The sequence below is a fragment of the Callithrix jacchus genome, chromosome 1, assembly GCF_049354715.1.
Source record: "Callithrix jacchus isolate 240 chromosome 1, calJac240_pri, whole genome shotgun sequence".
Taxonomy (NCBI): domain Eukaryota; kingdom Metazoa; phylum Chordata; class Mammalia; order Primates; family Cebidae; genus Callithrix; species Callithrix jacchus.
In genome coordinates this window covers 96,029,944-96,042,353 of record NC_133502.1, presented here as the reverse complement: position 1 = coordinate 96,042,353, position 12,410 = coordinate 96,029,944, and the positions used below count along the sequence as shown (strand labels likewise).

General features: G+C 40.2%; 1 protein-coding gene across 8 annotated transcripts in view; it reads left to right on the top strand.

Moving 5' to 3' along the window:
• PIP5K1B (phosphatidylinositol-4-phosphate 5-kinase type 1 beta) overlaps positions 1-12,410 on the top strand; it is a 346,015-nt gene that overhangs the window by 207,312 nt on the left and 126,293 nt on the right. For all 8 annotated transcript variants that reach the window (XM_035303089.3, XM_054255089.2, XM_078367069.1 and 5 more), the window contains one exon: positions 12,118-12,329. In XM_035303089.3, coding sequence (XP_035158980.1) covers positions 12,118-12,329 — 212 coding nt within the window. The remainder of the gene's footprint in view (positions 1-12,117; positions 12,330-12,410) is intronic.

Below are 12,410 nucleotides of genomic sequence, written 5' to 3'. Positions count from 1 at the left end.
TTGTTATATGTCTAGCAAGTTTTCATTTTAAGTAACTTGTCCCGCAGAAATTTATATATGCAATAATCAAAGTTAAAGAAAGCTAAAATCTTTGGACTTATGAAATAGAGCAATGCTATATCTACTATTTGGAGTTCCTGGCTTTTTTGTAAAAAGAACCTCCTGGTCTCTGATTAGATGACCCTAAGTTTAGGGGTAAGGTTGATATGGGCCCCAAATGGAAAAAACCATAGTGTATCTGGGAGAGGGAGCAAAGGGAAAGAAATGCCCCCATGAACCCTCTTCTCCTTCCTGTTGTGAATCCTGGGAGTGCAGAGAGGACAGCTATGGCAGGAAAAGGATGGGGACACATGGGGCCTGATGGTAGCAACTCTGGCTTTGAAGATGTATCTAAAGGCTCTGAGGTTGGCTGTTGTGGATCTGGTTGTGGATTTGACGTAAGCCAGTCACACAGATCATGATGTGAAACACAGCAGGTTTGCCAACAGCCAATCCAAAGGAGACGTAGGGGCGGCAAACCCCAGTGATTTACAAAATGGAGCTGAAGCTCCATACCTTGGGAGGAACTTCCGGAAGCTGGTGAATGCCTGAGTTACAGAGATTTAAGGCATATTTAAGAGTTTCCAAGGTCTAGAAAAATATTACAAAGTTTAAAAATGGTTCAGACTGGGCGCGGTGGCTCACGCCTGTAATCCCAGCACTTTGGGAGGCCGAGGCGGGTGGATCACGAGGTCACAAGATTGAGACCATCCTGGTCAATATGGTGAAACCCCGTCTCTACTAAAAATACAAAAAATTAGCTGGGCACGGTGGTGCATGCCTGTAATCCCAGCTACTCGGGAGGCTGAGGCAGGAGAATTGCCTGAACCCAGGAGGCGGAGGTTGCGGTGAGCCGAGATGATGCCATTGCATTCCAGCCTGGGTAACAAGAGCAAAACTCCGTCTCAAAAAAAAAGGCTCAGAAATGTACCCTGTGGTACATTACCCAGTGCATCATGTACCTGTCAAACATGACCTTGTCTTCCTCCCAGAAGCTTTCAACTTAGGCTTAATCAGTTTGATTTTATAGAGCTTAATTTTATTTATTCAACATCCAGGGCACATTTATGTGCTGAAGGACCAGGGCCTGCATGACTACCTTGTGAAAAGTAAGGTACTTCTTTGAACATCCAGTGGTTCTGAACCTTTCAGAAAAGATCACCCATACTGGCTTCTGAGAGGTTTGGGGTCACATATATGGCTCTTCATCCCTGTCAGTATCAGTCTACACCCTTTACATGCCCTTCTACCCTGCAAGTAAGTGTCCCTTTGATATCACCAGTGTTCTTCCTTCAAAGACATTTTTTAATTTAGTGGGTTTTTTTTATATTTTGAGACAGTCTTGTTTTGTTGCCCAGGCTGGAGCATGATCATGGCTCACTTGCAACCTTCTCTGGGCTCAAGCATTCCTCCCACCTTAGCCTCACAAGCAACTGGGACTACAAGCATGTGCCACTATGCTCAACTAATTTTTGTATTTTTTGTAAAGAAAGGGTTTCACCATGTTGCCTAGTTTGGTCTGGAACTCCTGGGCTCAAGCAATCCACCTGCCTTGGCCTACCAAAGTGCTGGGTATGAGCCACTGCAGTTGGCCAAATTATTTTGATCGAGTAAGTATAACTCTTCTCTCTTCATTTTTGTCCCTCCAAGTACTGAACTTGTAAGTCAAATGTCCATGGGGGGGAATATCTCCCTCCATAAGAATGAAATGGCCAAGGACAATCTGTTATACATAAATTTATATATAACATTCAACTTTTTATAAAAAGGGTATATCTGTGAACTTTCTATATGTATACATCAAAAATGTCTTTTAAAAGGGATGTGTACTTCACTGGACAGATCAGTTGTCCATAGCTACTCAGGCTACAAGGACATTAAAACTTAGCGTTTATTTAAAGTATCCTCATCCAGCCTTAATGCAAGCCTTGCTGAAATGATTCTGCATCACATTAACTTCCTCTCTTCACTTCTCCACACGAATACCTTATTTGTAAACTTTACCCATATTCAGCCTGCTCCAGATGTTCCAAAGACAAACCATTATAATGACCAACTCAGTGTTTGCTGTATTTTCATAAGCACCTGGTGATGTCTCCTCAAATGATGATGGAGTTCTTTAGAAGTAGAGATTCTCCATCCTCTGATATTCCTCTTTCTGATTTAGCTATCCAGCCTTTCTTTCCTAGATTGTTAGCAAATTCAAAAAAATGTCACCAATGGAATTTTCAAGGAACAGAGAAAGCAGTGATTCCAGGTTGCCAATTTACTTTCTGTGCACTCAGACGTGTGGGGGAAATGTAGCTACTTAATTATCTATGAATCCTTTTCTGTACTAGCATCCATTTCCCCAAATTTAAACTTATCAATTAATATTGCAGTCTCTTCTGGTTTAGACAGTCAGCTCTCCAGTTAAATATTCTCTTTATTTAAAGTTGAATTCACTCTCAGGGTGGGTGTGAACTATCCCTGTTTTATCCTCCATTTTTTTTAGGTGAGCACCTTTGGAAACATAGGGTCCTTGTCCCATGTGGACACAGAGAGATGAGAACATTGCCGTGGGCCTCTCCACACTTACATATCCCAGTTCTGACTTAACTGTCCCCCTCATGCTAAGTGTGACTTTCAACTGTGTCATGTTGAGCTACTCTCTTGTACCTTCTTTAGTTTTGATCATCTACATATATTATTATTCAAAAAGGAAAATAATTCAAGACTCCAAAGTATTTTTTTTTTTTCTTAGTGATACTTCTCAGAACCTGGGTTTTCCATCACTTCTTTTTAAAACTCACTCTGTAGGTAGGTACTTGCTGTTCTTAGATATCGTTTCTCAATACCAATGGTGACTTTCCCGGGCCTCAGATTCTTCCTGCTTATGAAAGGTTCGACAATCCCAGAACATAGATCAGCCAGTTTTCTTTGGCCTTAAACCACCACAGGAATCTCCGTTGATAAATTCAACCTTACCTTCCTGCTAAATTAATTACATGTTGTTCAGCAAACACTTCTGAATTGTCTTTCTGTAGAAGGCTCTGTTCAAAGACCTGTGGGAGGTACAAAAAATGAATAGGATATAGTCCTTTTTCTAAGAAGCTTAGAGTTTAAACACAAAGTTGAAACCATCAGGGTACTATTTATAATGGACAGATACTTCCATTCTTCTCTTTCTTTGTCCCGTAAGAGTAATATGAAAGGGGAAGGGGAAGTACTTTTTTCTTTTTACCACGAAAAGCAGTTTACCAGAGGTGGTGGGCTGTAGCAGACAGTGGTGAGGGTTCCAGAATTTTCCCTCACATGGACGTGGATGTGGGGGTTTGAACAAAGTGTGGCCTCTGAGTCTCACACGGCAGCTGGCCTGTGCCTGAGCTCTCTGCTGTCCTACCAGTTATGCTGCAATGAACTAAATCATTTGTGGTAAGGCCAAGAAGATATAAAAACATGTAATGAGAAGGACTTGGCATTTTAACATCAGATACTACTTTTAAACCTGTTTACAAAATAATTTATGAAGACATCTTTATTTGAAGAAACAGAATGTTTATAAAGAAAGAAAACCAAATTCAACCAATATAGGAAGCTGGTGATGAAATCTTTTTAAATGATAGATGACCATTTTAATGCACATAAGGTATATTTTTATTACTTCAAGCTTTTTAAGTGAGCAAAAAATAAAAAATAAAAGCCTTGGTCCATGGTAATCCAGCACAGCCCAAGGTCTAAATCACTGCATAGACACCATGAAAAACACATTATTGCCAAAACTAGGCTAAGGATTTAATATTTATTTCATTCTGCTTTACCAGCCAAAATTGTATGGCTTGTCACAGCCTGTATTTTCTCATTATTACATTAGCAAAGAACACTGAGCTTTACTGAGGAAATTAAATTAAATTGAAAAGGAAGTGTTCAGCTCTAACTAGACTTGCACAATACAAGGAATTCTAGAACTGTACTCTGAGGGGTCTGTTTTGGGAGAAATGGCAGGCCCTTGGACTCATTTTTTTCCTAAACCAGTATTTTCAGAAATGTCTATTTGCGTAAAATCTCCAGGACACTATTTTGAATTTTTTTTACGTTATCGAAATAACAAAAATGTATTTGCCAGTCATTAAGTCCTTGTTCAGGGACTAGATTCTAGGTCAACTGGAAGCATTACTCGGGACCCTTGATACATTTTCCTGTCAGCTCCACATTTTGTTAATTCGGTTATTCTTCAGATCTTCTATCAAAGATAGATCAAGTGAGACAGAACATGGCAAGTTCTGTTCTATGTCACTTGATAGAACACAGCAGAAAACTTGCTATTTCTGTCTCACTTGATTAGTCTTTAGTTGAGATTCCAAATTATTAATTTCTGTTTTTTTCTTGGCCATCTCTAGCTCATCACTGGCAATGAGTGAGTTAATGCTAAACAGGGATAGACATACATTTTATCTTAGCATTTCAAAATAACACACTAAATTTTAATTTTGAAAAGTTTATACAATAAAAATATATAAAAGTAGATCAAATATTATAATGAATCCACATATATTCTGTACTCTATTTTTAACTCATAGCCAGTCTAGGTTTTTTTTTTTTACTGCCTCTCTTCCTGTATAATTTGAAATACATCCAAAGCATCACATCATTTTACTCATATGTATTCTAGTAGGACTCCTTAAAAAAAAAAACTATAATACCATTATAATGGATTAAAAATATCAATTCTTACTAATCAAATGTCAGTGCTCAAATTTTTAATTGTTTCAGAAACAACTTTTTAGGATTTGGATCAGGATTTAAGTAGAATCTACTTGCTAAGTTTCTTGTCACTCTGTTTTTTTAATTTTGAAAGTATTTGCTGAAGATATTGGGTTGTTTATCCCAGAGCATCTGGATTTTGCTGATTACATCCCATTGTTTCATCTAACATGCTCCTCTCTTGTGTGTTTTTTTCTGTGTGGGTTTTGGGATCTACAGGTTGAGTCAGATTTAGGTCTGACTTCATATTTGGTGTCTCCACTCTTCTGGAGGCACATCATGTCAGAATGCCTTTCTTTCTGCAATGTTAGTAGCTGTTGATGACCACTGACTGACTGGACCCATTCATTCATCAGGAGTTGCAAAATGGGGATGTTCTAATTTTATTATACATCTTCTAGACTACACAAAGGAATTTTAAACAAAAGAGTTCCTGACACATACTAGGTGTGCAATAAAGTAAAGTATGTATAGAATGGGTTAATTTCCATAAGAACCCCTGTGACAAGGAAACAGGGGTCAGGAAAGCTAAGTAGGCCTTGAGATGTGTTCCATCTTAGGGCCAGCACCAAGCATTCTTGAATAATTAAAGAGCCTTTGCAGTTGACCAAGCCTGTGACATGCTGTTCTTGAAAAGCTTTCTTGAAGAAAAATGTGGTAGTCTTACTAGACTCAAAGCTCAGCCTACTTTATAGCAAAACAGCCTTGCCTTTTATCTGCCATTTAGTTGTATGCCTACTAAACAGTAAATCAAAAGAACCTCTATAAATATCAGCTTGATTTTTGCCCTTGACACAGTGTATTTAAAATACCCATGGTGTGGGTAGGTTTGAAAGCCCTGTAGGCTTTTATCTTTATGTTTTTGACCACCCAGAGCACATAATCACAGTAACTGTTTTCAGTGCCAAAAACTTGTTCATGAGCATTGTAATCATGATGCACAGGTATCAAGTTCTTATATTTAAGATACAAGGTATAGTATTTTACATTCTTTGCTGCTGAATATTTTGGTTTTCACTTGCTTATACATGTGGAAAATAATATAACGAATATTCATTCCTACTATGTTTAGAACACACAGCAAGATGCACTAAGTCAAACTAGTCTTTGTTGAGACATGAAGTCTTGTGTGTATAATACAAAGAATATAGATGTAACCTGAGATAGAATTTCATATGACAGAGGGACACTAATAATGTGCTTGGGTCTTCAGAGGGGGACATATCCCAATAGTTTGTTGAAATCATTAGTAAATTTGCCTGGAGTAGAGACAGGCTTTGAAAAAACAGTAGGATTTGAAAAGATGGTAAGGACCATCTAGAAGAAACCACATTAGAAAACGCATCAGGGTTTATATCTTCAGAGCACATTTAGGGGTAATTAAGAAGTTCCAGTCGACTAGTCTGGCAAGTGTCTCTAGGCAGGCAATAAATAACAAAAAGACACTGGCTGAGGCCATATTAGTATGGACCTTCTATGTCAAATTGAAGAACTAACACTAAGTAATGGTGAGAGACTGAAGGCTTTGAGAAGCAACATGATGTGATCTGGTCAAGATCACATGTCAGGAATGGATTTGTGAGGAAAGAATAGGAAACTGGGCCAGGTACAGTAGCTCACACCTGTAATCCTAGCACTTTGGGAGGCCAAGGTCGGGGAATCACCTGAGGTCGGAAGTTCAAGACCAGCCAGATGAACATGGAGAAACCCCATCTCTACTAAAAATAGAAAATTAGCTGAGCATGGTGATGCATACTTGTTGTAATCCCAGCTACTCAGGAGGCTGAACCAGGAGAATCACTTGAACCCAGGAAGTGGAGGTTGCAATGAGCCGAGATTGTGCCATTGCACTCCAGCCTGGGTGACAGAGTGAGACTCCATCTCAAAAAAAAAGGGGTGGGGGGGGCTGGGTGGTAAAACTGGGATCAAATCATTATCATTAGAGTGAAGGAACATTTTGATAATAGAAGCTGCAGGATTGGGTAGGAAAGGAGTGAAGGAAAAGGAGCCATGAAGTATGAAATCACATTAGAATGATTTCAAATAAAAGAGGGAAATGAGGAGAAAGAACTGCTTTGGGGTGAGATAAGAATTCAGGGTCGTAGCATGGCCGTGTGTGGACATTTAGAAGGCTGGTCATGGTGTCTCATGCCTATAATCCCAGCACTTTGGCAGGCCAAGGTGGTTGGATCGCTTGAGCCCAGGAGTTCAAGACCAGCCTGGGCAGCAAGGCAAAACCCCATCTCCACAAAAAATTAGCCAGGCATGGTGGCATGTGCCTATAATTCCAGCCACTTGGGAGGCTGAGATGGGAGGATCACCTGAACCCAAAAGGCCAAGGTTGCAATGAGCCATGTTTGCATCACTGCACTCTAGCCTGGGCGACAGAGTAAGACCCTGTCTCAAAAAAACTTTTTTTAATTTGAAAAAGAAGTTTAGAGATGTCCTGAAGGAAATATGCTGGGCTGCAGCTTAGGGATGAAGTCAGATTAAATGCAACAGTTTAGGAATTTTCTGTAGAAAGAGGGTAATTGGAATCTACCTTTAAGAAGATCTCAAATCTATCCACTTCTCCCTTGAGCTCCCCAACTGCAGCTACACATTCAAGTATTACCATCTGTTACCTGGACTGTTGAAATGCCCCCCAATCAAAAGTAGGTACTCCCTGATTGTTGCCTCCAGGCCTTATTACAATGTAATTTGGGCTTGTTTAATATTGAGTATGGTATACTTGCCTGTTTTATTTATCCTTGAAGATCCAACAGCTTCCACAGTGCATGGCACTTAAACATTTTTTTTCCACCGAAATAGTGAATGTAAGTACTAGAAAGTAGAGAACAGAGTTAGAGAACTTTGGGGAACACATTTAGGGCACAGGAAGAAAAAGGGGGAAAGTCAAATACAAAGACAACACAGAGAAGGGAGGGCACAATAGCTAAGGGAGATTCAAGGTGGGATGGTCACAGGGATTGATTCGGCTGGTGGAGAAATAATGTGATTAGCTGACATTGAGTGTGCTTTTTGTGTGCCTAAGACTTGGCACAGATTAACTCAGTTGATCTTCACAATAACTCTGATAGGAATTATTTGGTAGGAATCCCTATATAGAGATAGCACAGGTTAGAATAGATACCTGAAATGTTAGATTCTTTGCCCAAAAACAAACAAGTTGGGGAGCCATGAGTCAAACACGGCCATCTGCTTCCAGAGCAAGGAGCCTGCAGCTACACCAGCTCCTGCTATCAGCAGGACAGGAGATGGTTTGCAGTGGGCTAAGGAGTGTGCTGTTTAAGATGTGAAAGCAGAAGGAGAACCAGCTGCTCTTTGTAGTCTTTGGTCATGAAGACAGGAATGCCTGATTCTGAGTTATGATATTTCTACATTAGGTCCCCAAATCTACAGAAGTTACAAGAGCACTCATGCATCACCAGCCCTGAAAACCTGGGGAATACGCCCTTATTTCAGGAACAGGTAGTTTTTGATCATGTCTTCAGGGTACTCTATCAGCTGCTTTGACATTGACTCTGACATTGACTTTTTCACTACATTCCAATGTTGTTATTGACTTCAATTAGTCCTTGAGAGGGAAGGAAGAAAAAATCTAACTTTGGCAATAAAAAGCATTGCAGTATTCCAGCTTGCTTTCAGTTTTAAATAGTTCTGTGAATCATTCTTGTTTCCTTTTTTTTACAAATGGGGAAGTCCTGCCAGAGCTAGATCGAAAGGCACCTGTATTTGCATCGTAACCCAAGTTTTGAATGGCAAATGCACAGGTACAGAATCCACCAGCAACAGTAAGGTCAGGCAGACGTTCTGGAAATGTGCATCACTGAATGATGAACTGGACCAACTGGTGTCTGCCATGTTGCAGAATGTCGCTCACTCTTAAAGCTCACACATGTCAAGTTGTTGGCAGATTTATCTATTCTTTTAATTAAATGACTGGGATGATATGAGTAACGGAACTGTTTTGTTCCTAATTGATGCAGATCTTAAAAATACGTGACTAAAATCTGTTCCCAGAATTTCCCATTACAGAAGTCTTTTATTTTTTTTAAAATATATTCATATATATTTCTGTTTTTGTTCCTTCAGATTTCTTAATCGATGGTGACTTTACCTAACCCTAACTCTAACTGCAGTGGTCAGCTTTCCACATAAGGAGGTAGAATTTCTTCTTTTAAGCCTTTCCCTCTGAAAGTAGGAGTCTTGGCCTCACAAGGGCAACTCAGCACCCTTCTCAGATGCTGGCAGTCCAATAGAAGAGTACAGGGGAAATGATGCTCTTTTTAACATTTTTTAATCACTTTTTCAAGAGTTAATTCTCTCTTGGAATTTATTTTTTAAAAAAACCAAAACAAGCATTGGACCCTGTACAGCATCAGGATAGTGTCTTACTTTATCCAGTAGTTCAGGTTGGACCATACAGCCTGACTTTGTCTCCCCTGTAAAATGCATAGTTCTCTTGGGCCTGTTCGTGGGCAGGGAAAAAGACTGCAAGTGCAAAACACACAGTTCAGGTTGAATATTGAAGGAAGATAGAAGAAAAATGATTTCATTTTTTTAAAAAGCTTCTTGACAATTCATGGATGCTTTGCTGAGGAAAATGCTTTGCAGAGGTTGAATATTGCATGACAATATAAGAAAAGCTTTTTAACAAGCAGAATTAATTCATGGATACTCAGCAGAGGAAAATCATGGTGTCAGGAATACTTTTAAGCTTGACCACTCCTAACTTGAGTAAATGATTCTGGGTGCCTGTTAGGAATATCCACAGTATTGTCAGAGTCTTATTAGAACTTGCTTTTGAAGCGAGTTTACTGCTTTGGAGGAAACATTGACAAATGGGGCTGTGTGGGGCACAAGACTGTGTTTTTGCCAATTGAAAATTCCTGCGTTGTCAGCCATCCAGGCCATACCCCTTGGTATCCACAAACCCAGAGCTTCTAAAGGAATTGAGATTTGCCAAAATGACACTGGTAAGCAGGCCAGCAATACAGTTCTATTTTTGTTGGCTAATTTAGTGACATTTGTCTCTAGAAGTGTGATTCTAGGAATGTTTACTTCAAGCTGACACCTGTTGTCTCTTGAGCTAGTGTAGGGATGAGTCACCATGAATTATAATCATAGTGATAAGAGCTAGCAATTAATTAAGCACTTTATGCTAGGGACTTTTCTAAGCACTTGACTTGCATTGCCACATTTAATTTTTACAAGCACTCTTTATGATAGGTAATATTGTCACCATTTTACAGATGAGGAAACTGACCCACAAGGAGATGATGTGACCTGCCTAAGGTCACAGAGTCCGAGCTCTTTATCCCCCATTCCCCATGCCCTTATCCAAGTCTCTCCAAGAAAGGAAGCACTAACATTGATAAATGTGAGTGGGGAAATTAGCATCTGCAGATGGTCATTCATTGTAAAGAGTTGATGAAGCTGTCTGGGTGGGTACTGTGCCTGAGCCATCATTTCAGTATGGTTGAGAATTAGCAAGATTAAGGCCCTTCTACCACGTTTCTTTCTGAAGAAAGCATCCAATATCTGTTAGCATTTTCTTTTAAGAGTCTGACTCTCAGTGCTCCTGACGTAAAACAGTCTTGCTTTTCTCCCATGGTCTATGCTACTGTATGGTGCAGTAAGGCACTGATACACCTCCATGGAGAACCAGCCAGAGGGTCTGCTACTCAAGCATTGGATCAGTGGTAAGAAGCATTTCCTATCACCCTTTCCTTCCTTCCTCCCTCCTCCAATCTTGTCATCACTCTGCCTTTCATTAGGAAGGCTCGTTCCACATTGTTATCAGGCCACTCTGAGGTGACCTGGGTTAGAAAATCCCACAGCCCAAACCTCCTCAGTGACGAGATTCTATCCTTAGCTCCTGCCTGACTCCTTCTGAACTTGACTTAGTATTTTGAAAGATGAAGCCTGAACACCCTGGAGTAATTGATACTCATTTGCAGCCCACCGTCAGTTCTCATTGATGGCAAAGATGCCCATGGTGCAGAATAACCACAGTTTTTGAAGGCCATATGCCACAGTTCATAAAGCCTTTTCTCAGGTGGCATTCATGAAATGGCAGCCATAGGTAATTGAATCCTCAGGCCTGATCCCCTCTTTACTATATCATGAATGTCAAAAGGCAATTGGACTGAGCAAGAACAGGAAGCATAAGAAATCGTGGATTATTTTATTCCTAAACAATTATCTATAGGCAATGATCCTTGAAGGTTGTTTCCTAGCTAAAGTATAGGAACAACTTCTCACGTTGGTTCAGAGACAGCTGTCCTGACCACCAGGGTGGTCTTACTTTCTGGGCTGTTTTGATTCTCTGAGCAGCTTTGTGTAAGAAATACCAGGTATTAAAAAGTCTGTTGTAGGGGAGAATCATATACGAACTTGTAAAAAAAGAACTTTGTCATAGAAGATAACACCCAGTTTGCAGGCATTCTTCCTGAACACTGCTCTTCATCTAAAACAGTCCTGAGTGTCAAAGCCTCACCTATACCCTGAAGCCATCTCAACATTCTGGTACCTAGACCTTGTCATTTTCTTTTCAGAGCATTGCCATCTTTTTTGTCTGGCTATAGCCAACTATTTTTAATTCCCTTGTCTCCCCATAGTCTGCTGAGTGGATAATTAAATGTGAAATACTATTCTTTGTTGAGATTATATATTTTTAAAGGACGGAACGGCAACTTTGAAAGACAGGCTTTGAAAAGAAGACTACTGACTTCCCACAAGTTTAAGATTATGAGAACAGAATTCAGACAAAGACACATTCGAGCTGCGTCTTCATGCCGCAGAGGGTACAAGCTTGTAGAGACTATTGGTTGTTGGTTTCTCTGCTGTACTGTTTAAGAGTGTGGACATCGGAGTTGACTGCTTGGGTCTCTGTCACTTACAAGCTGTGTAATATTGAGCAAATTACCTTATCTCTCTGTGCCTCCAGTTTTTCAGCTGTAAAACAGAGATAACAGAAGTACCTAGCTCATAGGGTTGTTGAGAAGATTGAATGTTAGTGAGCTTTGTAGCACTGGCGTGTGGAAAATGTTCAATCTGTGCTATTAGCGGAACTTCCGTGGAGGGCTGAGAAAACGTGCTTATGTCAGTTTTGCATAAAATTCCCATCTTGGAGCCATTGTGATAGTCTTTCATGCATGTGGCCTAATAATAACCTCAAGTGTTTTTATTTTGATTCTTCATCTTTCAGCTACCCCGCTGGGAGGGGTAACAGGAGCTGTGTGTCTGCATATCAAGAGCTCTCTGATTCTGAGTCGATGAGATGAACAGACCTTTGGGTTGACTGGCTTCCTGTTTCTTTTTCTCATTCAGGTGCTGGAAAGCTTCAAGATCATGGACTATAGCCTTCTGTTAGGAATTCACTTCCTTGACCATTCCATCAAAGAGAAAGAGGAGGAGAACTCCCAAAATGTGCCTGATGCTAAGCGACCTGGGATGCAGAAGGTTCTCTACTCAACAGCCATGGAATCTATCCAGGGTCCAGGGAAATCTGGAGATGGGATAATCACGGAGAACCCAGACACGTAAGTGCAGCCACATACCCACCCACCCTCTTGATTGTGGCACCCCACATCACTGGGTAATTATAGACAGTCACATTCACC